Below are 13,555 nucleotides of genomic sequence, written 5' to 3'. Positions count from 1 at the left end.
CTTAAACGGCTGAACGAAATTTAATGAAATTCGATACACGGATAGGTTATATCATATTCGTAATTTAACACATAGGATGTTTTATATACGTACAAATGCGTGCGTAGCTGCGAAATAAAATTAGTTTTATATAATTAAAATGCATAGCTGTAAACATTATAAGAACGTGTTTGTAGTAAATTTTAATTGAATCAATAGTCTATAATTTTAAAACTTCACTTGATCATACCACTTGACAAAAGTTTTTTTTTTTTGTTAATATTCAAAACTACGAATTTAAAGGTTATTAAAATTGTCCTATATATTGTTACTTTACAATTTATCAGTGATTGGTTTTTGAACAATTTATTTTCAGAGGATGCCATGTATATAAGGGCTTATATAATCAAGTAATCTGACATATTAACTTTAGAAGCATGGAAAAAGATTTACCAGTGGGAGACTTTGTACAAAAGTGGATTGCTTAGTTACCTCTGCCCCATTCGTGTTTCAACCGTGAAGCAGTTGTGTTTGCATGGCTGTGTTTCGGTTTGAATGGCAACTGGGTATAGAGGAATAACACCTGAGTCCTCAGGAATGGCAACGCATGGGGGTATCATGGGTGAAACAGTATACTCTGTTATGTCCATGGTACTGCTCGTGTCTATAGGCGACGGTTACCACTTTTCATCAGGTGGGCCGTCAGCTTGTTTGCCATTGTAAGTTGTCTATCTATCTATCCTATTTAAGAGCTGCGCTCTTGTCGGTGGAGCTCTTGCCACTCACTACGATCTTCAGCGAGTCTCTTCACCTCTTGATACTTAAGTTGTATAAAAAAAAAAAAGATAATTTTATGTTGCATGAAAAGTGATGTCAAATATAATTTATGGTATTGGAGTTTTTTTAATCATGACTAAATGTGTAACTTATGTATAAGCGACTTCATTTGTTACCTCCTAGCGCCTTAACGGTTTAACCAATCATTATGAAATTTGATGTATATGCACTATATGGCATGGAGAAAGGACCTAGGTAGGCTACATTTTATCCCGGTCACTGAACATATCCATGTCATCGGATGAAGTCGCAGGTAAAAGCTAATAGATGATTAATATAGAAATAGTTACCCTATTCTGCGCTATTGGTATACGCTGGTAGGACACTGGCTAGAAAGTTTTTTAATGGATGAGAACGGCATGGTAACTCCGCCTGCGCTATCGGTATACACTGGTGGGGTACCAGTGAAGGATGATTGGTGAGGATGAAAAGGCAGGTCAGTTAGCTTATCATGACGAATTCAACGATAAAGTAGTCACGATAGTTTCCAGGTGTAACCGCGTGGAGGTCGACCTGATAGGGTACATTGATAGCAACGAGGACTAACATTCCTATTACTAACAATCCCTTCCCCCCCTTCCCCTCCTCGAGGATGAAGTTAGGTTAGGTAGGAAATTCACAAGGATTTAGTCACAGTGATTTTCAGGTGGAACCACGTGGAGCTCGAGCTGATGTTTTTTTTGGGATGAAAATGAAATGGTAATTCGGTCTGCGTTATTGATACTTATACGCTGGCAGGTAAGTCTCACCGTAGTGAATTCTCTAAAAATTAACTACATTGGTTTCTTGGGGTGGGGGGGGGGGGGGCGCATGGAAATGGACCTGATATAGCTAGCAATGTGAACTAACCTCCCCATACCTCCCTAACCAACGGTCCCTTCCGATACAGTACGAGTGTTTACCAACAATCGAGTTGTACTCGTATGTACTTTGTATAAATAACTTGTTTTTTGCAATATAAAACCAGACATTATATTATCTAAATCCATGCTAAATATTTTAAGCATATTTTATCATTATGAGCTTTTAACATACCGATATAATATTAATATTTTCATGGCCATGGATTATCACCGTCCTTGATATGGTTTAATTAATAATTTCGTAGGTACTTCGTTAACTTTTGTTACCGTATTAATTCGTTTTCTTTGTACCGCGATGAAGCATTCTAGAATCATAATAATTTGCTTTATTTAATTTGTCGAGTTTAATAGGTTTTTGTTGTTGAGACTTGGCAGTAACATTTACATAGGCGGGTTATAAACGAATGCTATTCTGTTTTGTGTACTGTAGGATTTTTAACCCTCTAGGTTTTATCCAGGTGTTGAATCTTAACAGTATTTAAGGGTTCAAGTATCATAGCACTTTGTAGAGTTCCGTAGTGTAATGAAGGTATTCAATATTCCACTTGTTGTTTGGTTCCGACATAGAATGAGCCATATCTTCCTTTTCCGTGGATGCTATTAGAAGCGAATAAGAGAATTTAATGGTCGTGGGATGAGCGTTGCCCTTAAAACATCAACAAAGCCTTACTGCGGTTGTGACGGGGGAAAGGATTGTTAGTAATGGAGGCTGAGAATTCTATTGCTAGCTATTGCTAGCAATAGAATTCTCAGCCTATACATATACCTAACCAGGTCGACCTCCTCACGGTTCTCCCAGGAAACTATCATGGTTAATTCCTGATGAATTCATCATAATGGGCTAACTGGCCTGTTTTCATTCTCATCTATCACCCTTCACTGGTGCTCCGCCAGCTTATCTCGTTAACGTAGGCGGGGTTACCATACCATTTTCACCCATAAAAAAAAACTGCGGTTGTTAACTCGCCTGCCAAAAGTGGCGACTACTGGCAAAACACTTTAAAGAAAAGGCCTATGTTCAGCAGTGATGATTCACTATCCCACACATTTTGTTATTGTGAAAATAAATAAGACCGGATCGTCTGGAACCTCACATTTTAAAGCATCAAATAGAGAAAAAACTTTCTGTCAAGTCATCGGCATTATTTTCGAGTAAGAGTTGCTGAAATAAATATAAGCCTCTTACACAAACTGTAATGGAATGGTACCGAGTTACTTGCATTTATTAGTAAACTAGCGGCCCGTCCCGGTTTCGCACGGGTGGACATTTTTACATTTTAAAAACTGGCCATTAAGGCTGCACACGCGACGAAAGCATAAAAATGGAGTAACTTCTCCCGTTTTCCTAACATTTCCCTTCACTGCTCTGCTTCTATTGATTGTAGCGTGATAAAAAGTATACTATAACCTGCCCAGGAGTATGAAGAATAATTGTACCAAGTTTCGTTAAAATCCGTCTAGTAGTTTTTGTTTCTATAACGGACATATAGACAGACAGACAAAAATTTTACTGATTGCATTTTTGGCATCAGTATTGATCACTAATCACTCCCTAATAGTTATTTTGGAAATATATTTCATGTACAGAATTGACCTCTCTACACACTTATTATAAATATATAGAAAATATACAGAAAGTTCTCATGAATATATTTGTGATTATCACGCCGTCTTTTAGGGTGCCGTACTACACTGCATTTGTTTACTCGAGGTCACCACTGCGGAAACTTTCTCTCTTCTTGTTCTCAATTGTTCGACCTATATGGCCGATCCAACTGGAAAAAAAAACGTGGTTAATCTTTAGAGAAATCACTTTAACAGGCCAGCTGATCTGACTGCATTCTTATAACTTTATCCTCCACATAGTGCTCCGTGAGTTTATGTAGGTACATCATTAGTATTGATGATGATGATGATGATAATATCAGCCGTTAATATTAGCATTGGCGGATGTACTATTTCAGTTTCACTCGAAACTTTATTAAGAATTTTAATTAAAGATCGTTCTAATACACAACACAGAGGGGAATGGATTGGTAATAATGCGGACTATCAGTTCCATTGCTAACTTAACCTTGTCAGGTCGACCTCCACGCGATCCCCCCTAAAAACCATTGTGCTGAATTCTAGATGTATTCATCGCGATGGGCTAATTGATCTGCCTTTACAATTTCACCTATCTATCATCCATCACTGGTAGCTCGTCGGCGTATACTATTAGTGCAGACGGGATTACGATTCTATTATCATCCATTAAAAAAATACACAACACATTAATAAAAAGCTATCTGCACTACAAATCGATACCCCTATCTGTTTTTGCACAGTCGCCTTGGTTACAAAATTAACACGCAATCAAGATATTATAAGTAAAAAATACTTACTTACCTATACAAGGTAATTGTAGTAATTCTCACTGTAATATTATAAATGTGAAAGTGAGTTTGTTTGTTACCTTATAGTGCCTTAACGGTTAACCAATCACGATTAAATTTGGTGTTCACCTATTGTCTATATAACAGGTAAAAAATTCCATCTCCATCTTAGGTTGGAGATGGACTTTATGTTGTGTCCCGTTTACGTGGACTAAGTCGCGAGTAAAAGCTAGTATCCTATAACGAATAAAAGATTTTGCCTATTGATTTTTATTAAAAAATATCCACCCTAATATTTTTTATTCATTAATTCCAAATAGTCATATTTTACGATATAATTCTTCCTTCCTTTTCTTTTTCTCTCTGTCTTTGGTTGATTTAGAGACCCGTCTATGGTTGGTGGGTATGGTAGGTAGTTAACTAGAGGGAGACTGTACAAAAGTCGTTTACTTGGACACCTCTGTCCCATTCGTGTTTCAAACGTGAAGCAGTTGTGTTTACATGGCTATGTTTCGGTTTGAAGGGTGAGATATGGCAGTGAATTTATAAGGTACAGAGACACACCTGAGTCCTCAGTAATGGCATTGCATAGAGGGTATTATGGGCGAAACAGTATACTCTGTTATGTTCATGGCACTTTTTTTTTCTAATGGATGATAATGGAATTGTGTTTACCCCACCCGCGCTATCGTTATACACCGGCGGGGCACCTGAAGGATGATAGGTGAGGATGAAGCAGGTCAGTTAATCGTGACAATTCAACAGAGACACACGATGGTTTCAGGAATGACGTGGAAGTTGACCTAATAGGGCATATTGCTAGCAATGGGGCTGTCAAACTCCATTGCTAACAATCCCTTTCCCCCCTGTTCATGGTACTGCTCATGTCTATAGGCGACGGTTACCACTTTCCATCAGGTGGGCCGGCAGCTTGTTTGCCATTCTAAGTTGTATAATAAAAGGTGATAATGGAATTGACGTGTTTGCCTCGACATAGAAGTCTACCCCTTTTTTCCGTGAGTATCGTAAGAGGCGATTAAGGGATCGGCAGCAGCATCCCTCTTAAAACATCTCTAAAAGCTTAACTACGGTTGCCAATCCGCTTGTCAAACGTGGCAACTATTGGCAACACTTTCCTTATGGAGAAGGCTTATGTCCAGTAGTGAACACTAAATGGGAACCACGTGGAGGTCAACCTAATAGGATGTATTGCTGACAATGGGCCAGTCACCATAACTAACAATCCCTTTCCCATCTATGAGTTAGATCAATTTGTATGTTAATTCTCATAGTACGTATATACGTACTATATTGGATGAAAAAGGATACAAGCTACTTCTAATCTCGGTCAGTAAACATACTGGAATTGTCACGCGGATGAAATCGCGGGTAAAAGCTAGTTATAAATAATGTTAATAAATTAAAACATTTAAATAGGATATATGTATACTGGCGATAAGCTTTTTATTTCTGAATTCTGATGAACCCCAAAAAGTTATAGTTATATAGACACGGAGATTTCAGCTTCTTTGATTATAAATTATGCGTATGGTACCTACATATCGTAGGATAAATAAAGCAATAAATGCGATCATGTTGTTTATAAACTAAGTACTTACCTCAAATCTTGTGCTACCTATAAAGGTAGGTGGAATTAGGGAATCCTATGACAATAATATATATCATTCCTGTTGTCTAAATAGAGAAAAATAACATACTATTTACAATTTGAAAAAGTAACTTAATAAATACCTATTTTCATTAAGTTTATATTTAGAAGCCAATTCTCTGAAGTAAATTCGAGTGAATCCATTGTTATATAATGTATAGTTTTATAATGCGTTCATTTTGAAAGATCGTGGAAACGGTATTATCTCTGTTACTAAAAGAAAAATACTTTTGACCAAGAAGGTGTTAATGACTTTGAACACGTACCTTTGTCTACTTAATAAAGGGTATATTGTAAAACACCTAAACTTTAACCATGCATTCTAACATCGCCCAAGTTTTTTTAATCATTATTTTTTTGCATAACTACGTAAAAGTTCATCAAAACATTTAGGAAGGGTCACAATTTTAATGTGTCTGTCTATGTGAGTGTTCTATAAAAATTGTTATTTGTTTTTAAGTCGCTAAGAATTTTATGTAAATGATATAAGATTTTGTTACATATAATATACCTATAAATAAATAGGTTAAGGATAGCCTTAATCTATGCATATACCTAAATGTAAATTTTTTAAACGATGTTCATTCAATTAAATTTCTATTTAATTTTTAATAAATTCTAAACTAAGGCCTAACCACAGGTCCGGCTAGTATATGATATGGTTGGATGAAGGTTTTAATGTAGATCTACCTGCCTTGAGGTCTGCATTGGACCATACATTATTAAGTTTTTTTTGTTTCACGACATTCCTTACGTTCATATTATTTATTTTTAATACATTTGTTTGTATTAGTGCGATAAATGAGAGTAGATAAATACGGTCTCCTCACGATTATAAAAGCATATCAGGATATTCAAATATTATATAATAAAAATTCTGTTTCAAGTGTCTTAATTTTTTTACTTTATTCCGTACATTTTTATATATTTGTAATACTCTTCCGGTAATTTGAAAAATTAAAATTAAAACTAGATCATGCCGTGCCATAAGAAAGAAAAAAAAAACTAGATCACTTTCTGTCACTGTGCTGTTATTATTGTAGTGTCACTGTCAACAATCTGTCATTGTTTTAGGTAAACGTGAAACATATTAGGTTCCTACGTGTTTGTGTTCTACTTCTCCGGTTGTTTATTTTTAATGCTTTGCATTGAGATTTACATTTTTATTTAGTATTCAGTTAAGAAAAAATCTTTCTTCATTATTTTATCAACACATAAACGTTCCACTTTTGTCGTCTTTCACAATGTTTGTCTTGGGAAAGTGATTTCAAGAATAAAACAATATTTGCCATTATAGTTGTTAACTAGTAAATAAACATAAAATTCTTATTGCGTAAATAAAACAGACATTTATATAACCATGGAAGAACCTAGTGTTATTTTATTTTATGAGAAATGTAGGCTGTGTCTCAATCAACATGGTAAATATAATATTTTCGACGTGGAAGACTTGTGTGTCGATATATTACTACATACAGGAGTTGAGGTAAGTATTATCCAATAATGTGATTTGTATACAGTAATAGAATCGACATGACAAGCACAGATGTCATTTATAACAATTTTTCTGAAACAGATAAAATTCACAATATTACAACTTGAGAAAAATGAACTCACAGGTACTTTTGCTTAGATTAGATATATAATAATTATAGTATTTAATTGAGAGTTTATTTTCGATATATGAGGTATATGAAATCAAAGGCAGCTAAATACCATAAAACCAATTTCATTTTCACTCTTAACTCAAATATAGAAGAAGTTCTATTAATTAAAATTCAAATTATTACTAACATTCAAATTTTTTATAATTAAAATATAAAATATCATTCTAAATGCTTGACAAAATATTAGTTTTTGTAGATTCCTGAATATTTGACAGACTTGGATTTAGCTGTTTTTGATTTTATTGGCCTCATATTATCTTGGAGAATGAAATTTCTGTTGTTAGTAACTATTGTTTTATTAGAGTCTAGCTGATACCTGCAACTTTGTCTGCATAGTATTTGTTATTCCTTCGATTAACATTTTTAACCTCCTTATTTTAGTTAACTATGTCTGGGAATACTGGACCAAAATTAACATATGACATCTCATTCTCACTCCTTGCCTTAGGTCAAAATTACTTAAGTAGGTTGTGTACTATGCTGTAGAAGTTACTATAGTACTTTAACTATCACGACGGGAACTCTTTAATTTTCCATGATTAAAAGTATCTAAAATTTTGACCGGAGATGTTAGGTACCATACCACCATGCAAAATTTCATTTAAATTGGTCCAATAATTTCAGAGATACAATAACAACATACAAACAGACAAAGAAACAAAAAATTTGAAAAGTCTGGATATGTTGTATTTCACTTCTAATATACCTCTGACTTGGTGTTTAGCATATTTTTTTCTAGTAGATATTTGCCCTTTACAGTTTTATTATATGTATAGATGTGGTAACTAACTATCATAACTTTTTCTAATTGAGTAGAAGAGGGGAGTGATTCTTAGTAATAGGGACTAGTAATCATATTACTAGCAATATACTCTGTCAGGTCAACCTTCAGGCATTTCCCCTTAAAAGCCAACATAATTTATTCTTGGTAAATTATCTGCTTTGACCCTCACCTATTATCATTTTACTGGGGTCCCAATTTGAAAAACATCTGTTCTATTTTACTTGTAACATCCCCCTAACTCAGTTTTTAGCATTTTTTTTTTCACAAAATTTCTACCCCTACAGTTAATTATATATATATATATATATATAACTGAAAATGGATTGAACCCCACCTGTGCTTAGTATACACTGACAGGGTACTAGTGAGGGATAAAAGGTGGGGATGAAGTCAGGTCAGTTCTTTTAATAGGTGATAATGGAATGGTATCCCCACCTGCGTTATCGGTATACACCGGAGGGGCACCAGTGAAGGATGATAGGTGAGGATGAAGCAGGTCAGTTAGCCCATCGTGACGAATTCAACAAGAATTGTTCACGATGGTTTCCAGGGGGAACCACGTGGAGGTCAACCTAATAGGGCATATTGCTAGCAATGGGGCTATCAAACTCCATTGCTAACAATCCCTTCCCCCAGTCAGGTCAGTTAGTCCATCTTGACAAATTCATTGTAATACTGTAGTAGGTATTATACTTTATTAGTAGGTATTTTGTATTAATACTTTGTTAATCCCAATTTCTTTTCAGATCTCCCAGTTGGATAATCTGCCACAGAGGATTTGTGAAGATTGTGCAGAAATCATAAAGAAAGCAAAACAGTTAAGGATATTAGCAACAAAGAATGATTCAAACTTGAGATTATTGTTTGCCAGTGAAGTAAATGTAGACCAAAGTCAGGTGTGTGTGTAATGATATTGTATTTTTGTATTATAGTGCAAATATGAATCTTTAGTAATTATAAATGTGAAAGTGTGTTTGTTTGTTACCTTTTATCACCTTAACGGCTTAACCAACCCCTATGAAATCTGGTATACAAATACACTACTTATAATGTATTTAATCCCATCTTAATAATTCTTTTTTAAATGAAATATTGTCTTCTTTTCCAGTCTGTAGAATTAAATAATACAATATCAAGCAGTGCAGATGAAGTTAGGAATAAACAAGAAACTGAAAACTCAAACAAACCATGTCGAAATAAAGATGCCGAGGAAAACGTGACAAAATTGTAAGATTTTTTTTTACCATATTTAGTAAAATCTGTGTTAACAATACCATTTTTCTCATATAAAATATATGTAAGTCAATCCCGTTATATTTACATTAAAATCAGACTACTTGTAGATGAGAATGTTTGGATTATCTTATGAGTATTGCTTTTAGATAAAAAAAAATCTTAAAATAAATTGTGGCGAAGTAGTAAGTTAACAAATAAAAAACATTAGGGCTGATTCTGAAGTACCATTTCTTTAAAGGTATCTTTTAATCTAATATTTTAACATGATTATTTTACTATATTACGCTTATGGACCATCATAAACTAAGATAATAATAATGTTGACTTAAATCTCTTAGTAAAATAGTTCACATTGATCCTTATAATAAAGATTTTGCTTTGATATCAAATAGAAATTTGAATTTTAGAGATAGTTTTAAAGAAATAGCATCTCAAAATCGACCTCAGTGTATACTCATTGTCTTAATCTGAAGAGTCAGACGGTGTATAGAGGATATGTATGTATATTAAGTTACTTAAAAATTATTACATAAGTATGGAAATCACAAATAAAAAAATAAATAGATACTTAATTAACCTCATCAAAGGACAGTCTGCTGATATTCTATAGATTAATTTATTGAATAGGAAACAATAAAAAGTAACTGAAAAATGACTATTCAAAAATGCTTAAAGTTTTCATGAATAAAAACATTTCTTTATTTCTTTCAGAATGTTTCGATTTTTTATTAATTTCATTTGTTTCTTTTAAGAAAAGTTTGTTGCCTTTTCATAAAATTCCATTGAAAGTAAAATTGTATATAAATAAGCAATTTTTATAGTTTTTTTTTTTCTAATCTATGCTTGTTAGATATGATGATACAATTTTTCTTTTATCTATTTCAGAGTAATTCTAAAAAGGAAAAAACAATAGCAGTTAGAAAAGATTTGTTTGAAACTTTAACGGTTGTAAGTACTGCTTGTTATAAGTCCATAACAATATTATTAATATATAAATTATCAACATTTTATTTTAATTTTTCAATTGTGCATTTCAGAGTTCATCAACTAAAAGCCATTCAAATCCTAGTGACATCAAAAAGAATGTAAACAAAAGTAAAAAATGCAAGAATAAGTCAGATCAGTCTGAAACATATAAATGTCAAGTAAGTCCATATATATTTCTAAATTATATATATTTTTTAAATAAAATTTGTTATTGTAGATTATAAAAATATTGTAATTATATGTATCAGACAATTTATAGATATAACATCAAAAAGAATGAAAATATAAATGAAAGATGAGTTTTGTAATTTAAATTTACGTAAAAACCAGCTTCATCAAGGTACCACTATACTTTGTGTGTGTGATCAGGGTAAAAGGAAACCTATATCATTCTCCATTCCATATCATACATTTATTGTTTTTTCAGTGGAATATAGTAGTGAAATTACAAGCTACGAAAGAAAAACACCTTAGGTTTAAAGACTGCAAATGTATGTGGATGTGTTGTGTTTGTTTTCATCTGGCACATTTTCAATTTAATCAATACTCAAATAATTTGAGAAACACATAGTATTTGCGGATGGAGAAGGATATAAGCTATTGTTTATCCTATTCAATTAACATAGCCCCGTCACGCGGACAATGTCGCCGATATACGTATTTATTTTGATATTTATTCTCTTATCTAATTTGTGATTTCTGTTTACAGGAATGCAAAAAGGTATTCGATAAACCGAAAAAGCTGTATCTACACAAACGCGTTCACAACAAGACAGTAGTATGCCCGTTGGACGCGTGCAACAAAACTTTCGCCACAAGGAGCGACCTAGAGAAGCATTTCCGAACGCACACAGGTGAAAAACCGTATGAATGTTGTATATGCCAACAAAGTTTCACGCAACGCGGCACGCTTAAAGCACACAGACGGGCCGTGCATCAAGACGTGTTAAATGAAAGTTAAATGCGCTAATTAGTTCAAATATAAAATAATAAGAGATTAATTAAATTAAGAATTAATGGATATTTTGTGTGTTAAACAATTATTTGATTTGTATAGATTTTGCTGAAAATTGTCTCTCGTCAGATTTAATAGTCTGGGATCTTCCCAGAGCAAACATAAATAAAATTTTGCCTATGGATAAATTCTCCGTCGTTTGCGGAGGTCATCATAGGGGTATACAGAGGGAGGGCTTAGTGGAGTGTGTCCACACCAGAGTAAGAAACAGAGCCCTCAGATATAAGCAAAAACAGGTTAGAGAGTTTATGTGTCTTTTTTAAAAGGCCAGGTCTTCCTAGAAAATATTTAAACACGTCAATGGAGGCCAGTAGTATTTGATTGTCACTTTTGAATTACGAATACATCTCAAAAGTACAAAACTAGTATTTCATAAGCTAAAATAAGTATTTATAATATTTGGTTTTAACATTTTTGTAAAGTATGCTGTATAAAGTAGCAACCGAGAACACGGTGTAGCATTTAGTTTTTTTTTTTTAAATGGGTGGTAATGGAGTGGTACTCCACCTACGCTATCGGTGGGGCACCAGTATGGGATGATAGGTGAGGATGAAAAGGCAGGTCAGTTAGTCCATCGTGACGAATTCTACTAAAATTTACCACGATGGTTTCCAGGGGAAACTGCGTGGAGCTCGACCTGATAGGGTGTATTGTTAGCAATGGGTCAGTTAGATCCTATTACTAACAATCCCTTTCCCCCCTAGCTTTTCGATTGTCGTATATGGAACTGTGGTAACATTGATAGGAAAACCTGTCATATAAAGTGCGTGTATGTAATATATAGTATGTAAATATGTATAATGCTTCCTTACATATAAATTAACTTCATATGCAGTAAGTGTATATATACTTTATTTATTTTTACTTAAAATATACGATAATATGACATATTATCAATGTGTATGTATATTAGTAGCGAGTCTATTGTGGTAGATCGTGAGTAGAACTTATTATATTGTATTTTACTATATCTATATATTTTATTTACCTATTATAGAGGAATAGATATATAATAAAATACTGTATTTTAATCCAGTCAAAACGTTTTATTGTTATTTAATAAGATTCTTATAATGGGTGCTTTCTGTGTTAACCTGTCTGACCTAATCATTTGACTACGGACTATTTCAAAAAGTATTATAATCGGTCATAAAAAAGTATTGTGTATAAATAAAGTTGTTACTATTTAGGTATTTTGTTTTGAACATTATTCTTTGACCCTGTATTAAAGCACCACTGCAGTGTTAGTATGTACCACAACATGGTAACAGGGTGCTTAGCTACATGTAATTTTATTATTCTTTATTTATAATTTTTATGTATTGTTTTGACGATACAATGAACTCCTCAATTATATTTTTATACATAATATAATTATGTTTGTGCAACACACATTCGCATTATACATTTAAATAATGTCATTAATTTATTAAATTATGATTAATTTTATTTACATAGACATTTTATTTTATAGTGATAATAATCATAATGAATTCATAATGAAGTAATCTTATCGAAGTGCGACGTCAGAATTGTCATTTTTCAAAAACTTAATATTTCTTTTTTTAATATTTCTGAATTTTTAATATTTAATTTTCTGATTGATCTGTTAATCATAGAACAAATTAAACGTAAATCAATCACTAAATAAAAATCTACCTCATTGTCTTGTTTTAAAGTTTTCATATAGGTACTTTTTGTCATGAAAATCAAAAATTTCAAAGAATATTAATTCTATTGTATGATTAACATTTTAGCGCGCTATCAGAGTACTTTTTAATTATATATTATTACTATTTAATTATTATATGGAAATATTGGTAATTGATTATTTAGTTTTTAAATATTGACAGATAATTCTGAGGTTATTGCATGAATGTACTTAGTAGATAAGGGCCAAGTGGAGGTAGATTGAGCGACGTCCGACAATAAATTAGAAACGCACCCCCGGCCCCAAGTTCTGTATAGCTTGCAGTTTGTATTTTTTTTTTTTTTTTTTTTTTATTCTTTATACACAAACAATGCTAAGAACATTTTATTTTAAACGCAATGTGCAAAAGCTTATCTCTAATAAGAGATTTCTTCCAGCAAACCTTTTCAAGTGAATTGAATTGTATTGTAAAATTGTGCAAAAGCAAGCATA

At 32.8% G+C, this 13,555-nt stretch overlaps 1 protein-coding gene across 1 annotated transcript; it reads left to right on the top strand.

Moving 5' to 3' along the window:
- Positions 1-6,786: 6,786 nt before the first annotated feature.
- Positions 6,787-13,418, top strand: LOC113515120 (zinc finger protein 468-like). Its single transcript, XM_052895885.1, has 6 exons — positions 6,787-7,209; positions 8,921-9,070; positions 9,283-9,401; positions 10,298-10,358; positions 10,448-10,555; positions 11,107-13,418. Exons 1-6 carry the CDS (start codon positions 7,084-7,086, stop codon positions 11,356-11,358), a joined length of 816 nt encoding a protein of 271 aa, XP_052751845.1. The 5' UTR covers positions 6,787-7,083; the 3' UTR covers positions 11,359-13,418.
- The last annotated feature ends 137 nt before the right edge of the window (positions 13,419-13,555 follow it).

This window comes from Galleria mellonella, unplaced genomic scaffold (assembly GCF_026898425.1).
Source record: "Galleria mellonella isolate WM207_F2 unplaced genomic scaffold, CSIRO_AGI_GalMel_v1 utg312, whole genome shotgun sequence".
NCBI classification, from domain to species: domain Eukaryota; kingdom Metazoa; phylum Arthropoda; class Insecta; order Lepidoptera; family Pyralidae; genus Galleria; species Galleria mellonella.
Note: the sequence above shows the minus strand (reverse complement) of the source record. Positions and strands in the feature narration are given on the sequence as shown.